General features: G+C 40.8%; 3 protein-coding genes across 3 annotated transcripts; all 3 read left to right on the forward strand.

Moving 5' to 3' along the window:
- The first annotated feature begins 2,068 nt into the window (after positions 1 to 2,068).
- On the forward strand, positions 2,069 to 4,042 carry LOC117564998 (myb protein-like). Its single transcript, XM_034243942.1, has 2 exons — positions 2,069 to 3,311; positions 3,426 to 4,042. Exons 1-2 carry the CDS (start codon positions 2,069 to 2,071, stop codon positions 4,040 to 4,042), a joined length of 1,860 nt encoding a protein of 619 aa, XP_034099833.1.
- A 953-nt stretch (positions 4,043 to 4,995) lies between these two features.
- Positions 4,996 to 7,031, forward strand: LOC117564999 (myb protein-like). The gene is made up of 2 exons (XM_052002175.1): positions 4,996 to 6,315; positions 6,430 to 7,031. The coding sequence occupies exons 1-2, from the start codon at positions 5,019 to 5,021 to the stop codon at positions 7,029 to 7,031; spliced, it is 1,899 nt and encodes a 632-aa protein (XP_051858135.1). The 5' UTR covers positions 4,996 to 5,018.
- Positions 7,032 to 8,256: 1,225 nt separating this feature from the next.
- On the forward strand, positions 8,257 to 9,141 carry LOC117563424 (NADH-quinone oxidoreductase subunit B 2-like). The gene has a single exon (XM_034241759.2). It carries the CDS (start codon positions 8,435 to 8,437, stop codon positions 9,074 to 9,076), a length of 642 nt encoding a protein of 213 aa, XP_034097650.1. The 5' UTR covers positions 8,257 to 8,434; the 3' UTR covers positions 9,077 to 9,141.
- Positions 9,142 to 10,062: the final 921 nt, after the last annotated feature.

A 10,062-nucleotide genomic window follows, 5' to 3' on the forward strand; every position in this document is an offset into this window, starting at 1 on the left:
GCTCATGTTGCTGTCAGCGCGCGTTGACTTGTTGCTGGGTCCATTGGCAGTTGCAGGCTTCGAACAGGCTTCGAGTCGCTTGTTGACATGCCCAGCATGCTTAGGCATACAACAGCAGCAACAACAACAACAACAACAACAACAGCAGCAACTGCTGCAACAACAACTAAAACAACGACAAGCAACTCTCCACTTGGACTCAGACGTCAACGTGTCGTGTTTGTCATTGTCGCTGCTTCCCTCTTCCCCTCTCTCTCTCTTGGGAGTGGAATTTTTGTGATTTGATGCTATAATTTTTATAGATTGTTTGCCCCCAAAAAGTGCCACACCCATTTTTATCATTATTTAAAAAATGTACATTTCAACACAGTTGGAATATACCAAAAAAGCCGAAAAGTCCGATTACGAATCGATAGCAATCACACGCTCTCACAGCTGGTAGAACTAGCTACTCAGAGATATGAGAGTTTATTATGAATACAAAAAAAGATTTGCAAAATGTTCAAACAAGCGTTCCAGCAATATAAAAAGAAAAATCCCCCGCCCGACCTGCAAGATGTGAATGACGTTGATTCCAATAAAATTTTTTGAACCAAAATTTTGAAAAGATGTACCAATTTCAGCAAAAATGTACTACAAATTTTTTGTATTTCACAAATTGTAATTCACAATATATAACTGTTTACGTTGTGATGCACCTTACATTGGCGCATACATATAATATATTCTCAATTGCAATTGTCAATTAATTGAGAGGATAGATCGCAAATCGACTGTATGCGATATTTTCCAGTGTTAGTCATGGTTCAATTTCTAACTGATACAAAATTTGTGTCTGGTGGAATAGAGCCATTTGTTAAAATAATATGTGTGGACATAAAATTTTATGAAAAATTTGAATTGTAGACCAGGCATATTGAAAATGTACCAAAATGAAAAAAGTGATCTAATGTACCAACGCTTAAAAAATGTACAATTTGTTGGTACATTTGTACCAAAAGTGGCAACCGTGAGATTTATTTCAACCAATAATTTTGTACGCCTATTTGAAATGATTTGTCCCGCTTTGCTGAAGACCCTCCGACTCTACGGAGGTTGCGTATAAACAAAGATATTTGAAACAAGTAAGAAAGCTACAGTCAAGTGTACTCGACTGTGAGATACCCGCTACCCATTTTGAATAAAAGCAATATATTTTGCGGTATATTTCTCAAAATATACCAAATATACTACAAAAATACTAAAAATATACCAAATGGTATATGTGATATATCTATATAGTACCGCATTCAAAATATACCATAGACGGCACAATACACCAGATTGTCAGACAAAGTAACTAAGACCCCCAGTAAGTAGGCGTTTTTGCCCATACAAAAGTATTTCTTTAATAACTTCGATAATTTTTATCTGATCGCAACCAAATTTTCAGGAATCATAACTACTATAGTAATTATTGTATATACAAAAATTCGTAACTCTAGCTTTAAAATTATTGTTATTCGTTTTTTTTGATTTGCGGGGGCGGAAGGGGGCGTGGCAAAAATTTGAAACAAACTTGATCTGCGTGCAAACATAACAAATGTTGTCGAAAAAAAATTATAGCTCTATCTCTACTAGTCTCTGAGATCTAGGTGTTCATACGGACGGACGGACAGACACACAGACGGACAGACACACAGACGGACAGACGGACATGGCTAGATCGTCTCGGTTGTTGACGCTGATTAAGAATATATATACTTTATAGGGTCGGAGATGCCTCCTTCTACCTGTTACATACATTTCCTGCCGGCACAAAGTTATAATACCCTTCTACCCTATGGGTAGCGGGTATAAAAATATTGACCACTATCGACGATAGCGATTAACCACTGTCGAGAGTGCGCGCCACTATCGAGAGCGTGTCGATAGTGGCCAACCATCGATCGTCCCGATAGTGCCATCGATAGTTCTCCACCTCTAGTTTGTACTGTCGCGGACACGCTCATTTTTACACTACAAACTTTTACACTGAAATCTTTCATTTCTGATCGCCACGAAAGTCGTAAGCAGACACTCACACAGCATGGCAGACAGTGTGGGTAACGCCAATCTTGGCGATGAGGATTTGGAATTTCTTTCGGAGGACTCCGAAGCATCTGAATATAGCGATCATGAAAATGATGGCCACGAAGTAGCTGCTGCTACAGCCGATCATCATTTAAAAAACAATGAAGCAAAATTGGAGGCAGACTTTGCTGCCGATACTCACGGTGATGACGAAGATGATGATGATGACGACGATAATGATGGACAATTGGCGAGGGGTAAAACAATTCACCTTCAGCAGACACAGACATCAAAGATTGCGAGGACTGGACAGCCAAACTATGGTTTTGGCACGCGTTGGTCGATGTCCGAAGATGTTTTGCTCAAATCGTTGGTGGAGAAACACGGTGAACGCTGGGACATTATTGGCACACACTTTAAAGATCGGCTTAAGCAACAAGTCCAGCAGCGTTGGGCGAAAGTCATTAGTCCGGAGGTCATCAAACGTCTGTGGACTCGCGATGAGGATGAGAAAGTTATTGAAATGGTGCAACGTTTTGGGACCAAGAATTGGCCACTAATTGCGCGATATGTGAATGGTCGCAATGGCAATCAGTGTCGGGGACGCTGGCACCTTTACCTTGATCCCAATATCAAGAAGACCGCTTGGACCGAGGAGGAGGATAAGATCATTTACAATGCTCACATCAAGCTGGGAAATAAGTGGGCAAAGATTGCGAAACTTTTGCCAGGACGCACAGATAGTGCGATTAGAAATCATTGGAAGTCAACAATGCGTCGCAAATATAATGTTGAGCAACGATCGGTGAATACGCTAACAACGGGCGATTTGAAAAGCTCTCGCACGCATCTCATCACTTTGATCAAATCCGGTGGCATAGGCGGCATTGGTGCCAAGCCACAACAACAGAAGCAGCAACAACAACAGGCTGGCCATGGACTGGTATCGATATCAGCTTCGGCGCAATCGTTTTTGCAATACACGGATCTAAAGCTGGGCCCCAGACCAACACCCAATATCTTGAAGCGATCCCGCAAGCAAAATGCTGCTGTCGACATTGGGCAGGCAACGACACAACATCCGTATGTTGAACTCAAGAGCGAATATAAAAACAAGCTGTCGAAATCGCCAGTTATAACTCCATTCAAATCATTACCCTTTTCGCCGAGTCAATTCCTTAGGTCACCCTGTGTGACCACATTCAAAGATATGAACTTGCGAGCTAGCACGCCCGTTGGCATTGAAACACCTCATAAAAGTGAGTACAGTCATAATGATAATCTATAAAACGATTAAATTGTCCAATTGAATAAATGCTTTTAAAAGGAGACAGATTGTAGAACAGCTTAAGAAGAATGCTTTCCCTCTGCAGGTATTGTTGGGCTGCGAACGCCATCTCCGTTTAAGAATGCTCTCGCTGCCATTGGACGCTCCTACATTCCCTCAAGCCCGTCGAGTCTGGTTGAGGATCTGGCCGAAATTATCAACGAAGAGCAGATGAATGATTCAGAGCTTAACAACAGCAGCAAAGGTGTCGGCGAAAGCACTGAACGCGACGATCGCTCGGATCTTGAGTGTTCCAATTCACTTGCATACAGAAGCGTACATTCCCCAGCGTCAAAGCGTACGGGAAAATCATTGCTTCCTAGTTGGGGCTATAACATACAATATGGAAAGAAAACGTTACCATTCGAAACCGAAACACCAAGTAAATTTTTATCATCGGAGCAATCGCCAGCACATTTTTCGCCAAGCAACATTATGAAAGATTCGCTATGCGGTGGTCAGGATCTGCTTTTCGATGAAGGCAAAAAAGAGAATCGGCCATATTATCATCGGCATCGTGGCTCATCGAGCAATCATCTCATAGATCCAAAATGGGTTCGTGTTGCTTGCGGAAAAACCGAAGATCAAGTTTTCATGGAACAGCAGGCGCATGCATGTCTCGGTGTAATGCCGCGATCGTTAAATTTTGAGAAGCAAAAATGAGTTCTTAGTCAATGTAGATCATGTAAAAGAAACTATTAAATCGATCTTTCCCAATTACATCGAAAATAGTACACTTTACTTCAATTTACGCTCTTAAACAGGTAACAGGGCACAAGATTGTTAATATTTTTTAACTTTTGAATAAGAATTAATAAAAGCGGTAGAATGACAACAAATAAACCTATAAACACCACAAGAGCAAAAGGTTTTATATCATATTTGTGATAGTAATTAATATACATATTTTTGGTAGAATATGCATTAGGTCATTCATATATGTACATTTAACACAGTTGGAATATACCAAAAAAGCCGAAAAGTCCGATTCAGAACTGATAGCAATTACACGCTCTTACAGCTGAACTAGCTACTCAGAGATATGAGAGTTTATTATGAATACAAAAAAAGCTTTGCAAAATGTTCAAACAAGCGTTCCAGCAATATAAAAACAAAAAACCCCCCACCCGACCTACAAGATGTGATTAACGTTGACTTGTACGAAGAAAATAAAATTACATCTCACTGTTGGCATAATGTAAGCACGGTGCCATTCCGATAAAATTGTTTGTACCAAAAGACAAGGCATATTCGACATTGTACATTTGTACCAAAAGTGGCAACCGTGGTTACCAACTGTCAAATCATCCTGGATTACTGTTCATTCGGAATCCGTTTACATTGAGCGGTCAACGCTATTGGATTGCACTCCGGTTTCGAGACTATTCCTTTGGCCTCGTCAATTTGTTTTAGCGCTAACGAATTTCATAATGTTAGTGATGGAAGACGCTCCTAATTATGTGCGAACTTTTGTGGGAAGTTATTGGATACAATCGATCGATATTTTATCGATAGGATAGTGCCATCGATAGATCTCCACCTCTAATTTTTACACTAGAAACTACGGCGACAGCACGTTGCGCACTGACATCTTTCATTTCTGATCGTCACGAAAGTCGTAAGCAGACACTCACACAGCATGGCAGACAGTGTGTGTAACGCCAATCTTGGCGATGAGGATTTGGAATTTATTTCGGAGGACTCCGAAGCATCTGAATATAGCGATCGTGAAAATGATGGCCACGAAGTAGCTGCTGCTTCAGCCGATCATCATTTAAAAAACAAAGAAGCACAATTGGAGGCAGACTTTGCTGCCGATGATGACGATACTCACGGTGATGGAAATGACAGTGATGATGATGATGACGACGATGATGATGATGACGACGATGATGATGATGACAACGATAATGATGGACAATTGGCAAGGGGTAAAACAATTCACCTTCAGCTGCAGACACAGACATCAAAGATTGCGACGACTAGACGTTCAAACTGTGTTTTTGGCAAGCGTTGGTCGAAGTCCGAAGATGTTTTGCTCAAATCGTTGGTGGAGAAACACGGTGAACGCTGGGACATTATTGGCACACACTTTAAAGATCGGCTTAAGCAACAAGTCCGGCAGCGTTGGGCCAATGTGATTAGTCCGAAGCTCATCAAAGGCCTGTGGACTCGCGATGAGGATGAGACAGTTATTGAAATGGTGCGACTTTTTGGGCTCAAGAAGTGGACACTAGTTGCACGGCATGTGAATGGTCGCAATGGCAAACAGTGTCGGGAACGTTGGCGCAATCACCTTGATCCCAATATCAAGAAGACTGCTTGGACCCAGGACGAGGATAAGATCATTTACAATGCTCACATCGAGCTGGGAAATCAGTGGACAAAGATTGCGAAACTTTTGCCAGGACGCTCAGATAATGCGATTAAAAATCATTGGAACTCAACATTGCGTCGCAAATATAATGTTGAGCAACGATCGGTGAATACGCTAACAACGGGCGATTTGAAAAGCTCTCGCACGCATCTCATCACTTTGATCAAATCCGGTGGCATAGGCGGCATTGGTGCCAAGCCACAACAACAGCAGCAGCAACAACAACAGGCTGGCCATGGACTGGTATCGATATCAGCTTCGGCGCAATCGTTTTTGCAATACACGGATCTAAAGCTGGGCCCCAGACCAACACCCAATATCTTGAAGCGATCCCGCAAGCAAAATGCTGCTGTCGACATTGGGCAGGCAACGACACAACATCCGTATGTTGAACTCAAGAGCGAATATAAAAACAAGCTGTCGAAATCGCCAGTTATAACTCCATTCAAATCATTACCCTTTTCGCCGAGTCAATTCCTTAGGTCACCCTGTGTGACCACATTCAAAGATATGAACTTGCGAGCTAGCACGCCCGTTGGCATTGAAACACCTCATAAAAGTGAGTACAGTCATAATGATAATCTATAAAACGATTAAATTGTCCAATTGAATAAATGCTTTTAAAAGGAGACAGATTGTAGAACAGCTTAAGAAGAATGCTTTCCCTCTGCAGGTATTGTTGGGCTGCGGACGCCAACTCCGTTAAAGAATGCTCTCGCTGCCATTGGACGCTCCTATATTCCCTCAAGCCCGTCGAGTCTGGTTGAGGATCTGGCCGAAATTATCAACGAAGAGCAGATGAATGATTCAGAGCTTAACAACAGCAGCAAAGGTGTCGGCGAAAGCACTGAACGCGACGATCGCTCGGATCTTGAGTGTTCCAATTCACTTGCATACAGAAGCGTACATTCCCCAGCGTCAAAGCGTACGGGAAAATCATTGCTTCCTAGTTGGGGCTATAACATACAATATGGAAAGAAAACGTTACCATTCGAAACCGAAACACCAAGTAAATTTTTATCATCGGAGCAATCGCCAGCACATTTTTCGCCAAGCAACATTATGAAAGATTCGCTATGCGGCGGTCAGGATCTGCTATTCGATGAGGGCGAAAAAGAGAATCGGCTTCATGGCTCATCGAGCAATCATCTGTTAGATCCAAAATGGGCTCGTATTGCTTTCGGAAAAACCGAAGATCAAACTTTCATGGAACAGCAGGCGCATGCATGTCTCGGTGTAATGCCGCGATCGTTAAATTTTGAGAAGCAAAAATGAGTTTTTAATCAATGATCAATGTCGATCATGTGAAAAGAAACTATTAAATCGATCTTTCCCAACAACATCGAATACTCATTTAATTGCTATTACACTTTACTTCAAGTTGCGCTCTTTAACAGGTAACAGGCCACAAGATTGTTAATATTTTTTAACTTTTGAATAAGAATTAATAAAAGCGGTAGAATGATAACAAATAGACAACGAGAGCAAGATGCATTTTCATAAAGGTTTTATATCATATTTATGATAGTAATATACATATTTTTGGTAGAATATGCATTAGGTCATCCATATATTTCTAAGCGATTACTCCTAGAATTTCGTTCGAAGTGGCAAATATAAAAAAGTCAATTTACTTATTTTTTATACTCTTTCTTTTTACCCAGTGATAACTTGTATCCATTAGACCAAAGACATTCGTAAACAACAATCTCTATACATTTGTTAAGGCTACCATTTGTTCATATTTCACCGTCACCACAAAATCATCATGCCACGAAAATGTTTCTCGAATTAATTGAGGCTATTAGTGCGACATGACGCGAACGGAATGATTAAAAGTCCTCTTTCGTCTTACGTCTTACTGACCCCCTGAAAATGAGAAGTTTGTGGAACTTTCAGTTCGTCATTTGTCAACACAGTGATGTGTGATGATGACGAGGATGAAGTTGAAGCTGAAGCATTATATTGCAAGCTTAAGGATTGAAGTTGTTTCAGCTAAAGATATAAATAAATTTCTTATTTATACTTTTGAATCAAGAAAGTTAGTAAGTTCTTTCAATAATTTATGGTATTAGCATCAGTGATAATCTGAAGATACATATAAACATAGATTTACAAAATTACATAACATAACATCGATTATATTCTTTCGTATATTTATCAATTAGTTGCTTAACCCATTGGAAAAGACGACTGTAGACCCCTGCTACTATTCTTGAAAAGTATGAAGTGCATTTGCACACCTTTTAATCTAAAGATTAGAAGACAGATTTTAAGGATCACTTCATTGCATACTTCTCAACAATATTATCGCAACAGTTATCAACAAGTTTTCAAGCTGGTCTAGTTTGTTAGAAAGTTCATCCAGTTTATGAATGAATAAACTCCTTCTAATCTATTTCTTTCAAATCTTATTGAGCGTGTAAGATTGTCAAAATATTTTAGCTACCGTCTATGCCAAGGTTGTCATAACTGCTCAACGATAATATTCAATCGACTACTGCAAAGTAAAGTACACTTTTCAACACAGTAAACAAGTGTTGAAAAAATACAAATTGTTCATAGCCCAGCTGACATCTGAAATTGTTCAAGGAAAGAAATTGAAAGCAATTTAGTAAATTTTACTTTAAAGAGAAGCGACAATCTCGACAAATTTCGTTCATTTCAATAATCAGAAGATGTTATCCATGGCTAAACTGTATCGCGCTGCAGGCAAAGCTACAACTACAACCAAGCTTCAGCCTTTGGTCAACTCCCAATTGGTGCGGCAACAAAAAACCATGCACGATGTGGACAAGTGCGGAGTGCCACCAACGAAGGGTTATTCGCCCTTTGGTCGCAATCAAATCGGATGGACTGAATGGTCTTTGACCCGTCTCGATGATCTCTTGAACTGGGGACGCAAGGGATCGCTGTGGCCCATGACCTTTGGCCTGGCCTGTTGTGCTGTGGAGATGATGCACATTGCAGCGCCTCGCTATGATATGGATCGCTTTGGCGTTGTGTTTCGTGCATCGCCCAGACAAACGGATCTGCTGATTGTCGCCGGCACCTTGACCAACAAAATGGCGCCAGCTTTGCGCAAGATCTACGATCAGATGCCGGAACCACGCTGGGTCATCTCCATGGGCAGCTGTGCCAATGGCGGTGGCTACTATCACTACTCCTATTCTGTGGTGCGTGGCTGTGATCGCATTATCCCAGTCGATGTCTATGTGCCTGGTTGTCCACCTACAGCTGAGGCTCTCATGTATGCCATTCTGCAGATACAGAAGAAGATCAAGCGCATGAGAACACTCCAGATGTGGTACAGAAAATGAGCAAAGAGTTTCACCTTTTCTAATTCTCTTTGTAAATTGACTAATAAGATGAGCTTTTAATGTCAGTTTATGGGTTGTAGTATTGTCTTTTTTAATACTTTATTAGGTTTGACAAACTTACATGCATAGTTGATATTTCTATCCATATAGAGCAATCTCAGAGTTTATGTTTGCTACATTTTTTCATTAACTAATTTTCAAAGGGTACTACGAGATAGCCCACGAAAAGAACTTATCTGGTCAAGTATTCAAAAAAATGAATTCGATATTATTATTTTCTATTCTCTCATTCGATCCGGTCAAAAACGACTATTTATTACTATTCTTAGTTGCTTTGGCTGACCTTGGCTTTTTCTTTTGGGTACCTTCGCTCTGAAGAAATCATTTAGAGGCTTGGCGTGTACATTTTTAAAACAAAACTGATGATTAGGCGCTTGAGGTTAGTTCTTTTTATTTATTTTAGTAATCATCTAAAGAATCCAACCCAACAGTCCAAAGTTGCAGCTTCTGTTCAATTACTTTCCAAGACTTTTTCTCAGCTGCAGCTTAGCTTAGCTCTGTTAACTATTTGCTGTACTATATTTCAGTTGAATTTACGAACTGAAATCGCCTGGCGAATCTCTTGTTGGATTAATGACGAGCTAGTCGTATGTGTGTGTGTGTGTGTGTGCAGCAGTAAATCAAATGTTTAATCGATTCAATTTAATTAGAAAACAGCAACCATCAAATGTGGCATGCAGCAGCAGCAGCTGCTGTTGCTGTTGCAGTTGCAGCTTCTGCTTCCCGTTTAGCTGTTTTGTCTGCTTGAGGTTGTCCAATCTGTGCGATCGTGTCCGATGCTTGTCCACTCCGTCTGCACATTGCATGATATAGCCTTGGTCCTAAGACCAGGCGATTAAAGCTCAATACGATCGCGTTGCATGCAATTTGCGGGGGCAGTCGAGGGGGAAATGCACTTGGTAGCAGAAGCGAGTGTGTGTGTGTTG

The sequence above is a fragment of the Drosophila albomicans genome, chromosome 2L, assembly GCF_009650485.2.
Source record: "Drosophila albomicans strain 15112-1751.03 chromosome 2L, ASM965048v2, whole genome shotgun sequence".
NCBI lineage: Eukaryota > Metazoa > Arthropoda > Insecta > Diptera > Drosophilidae > Drosophila > Drosophila albomicans.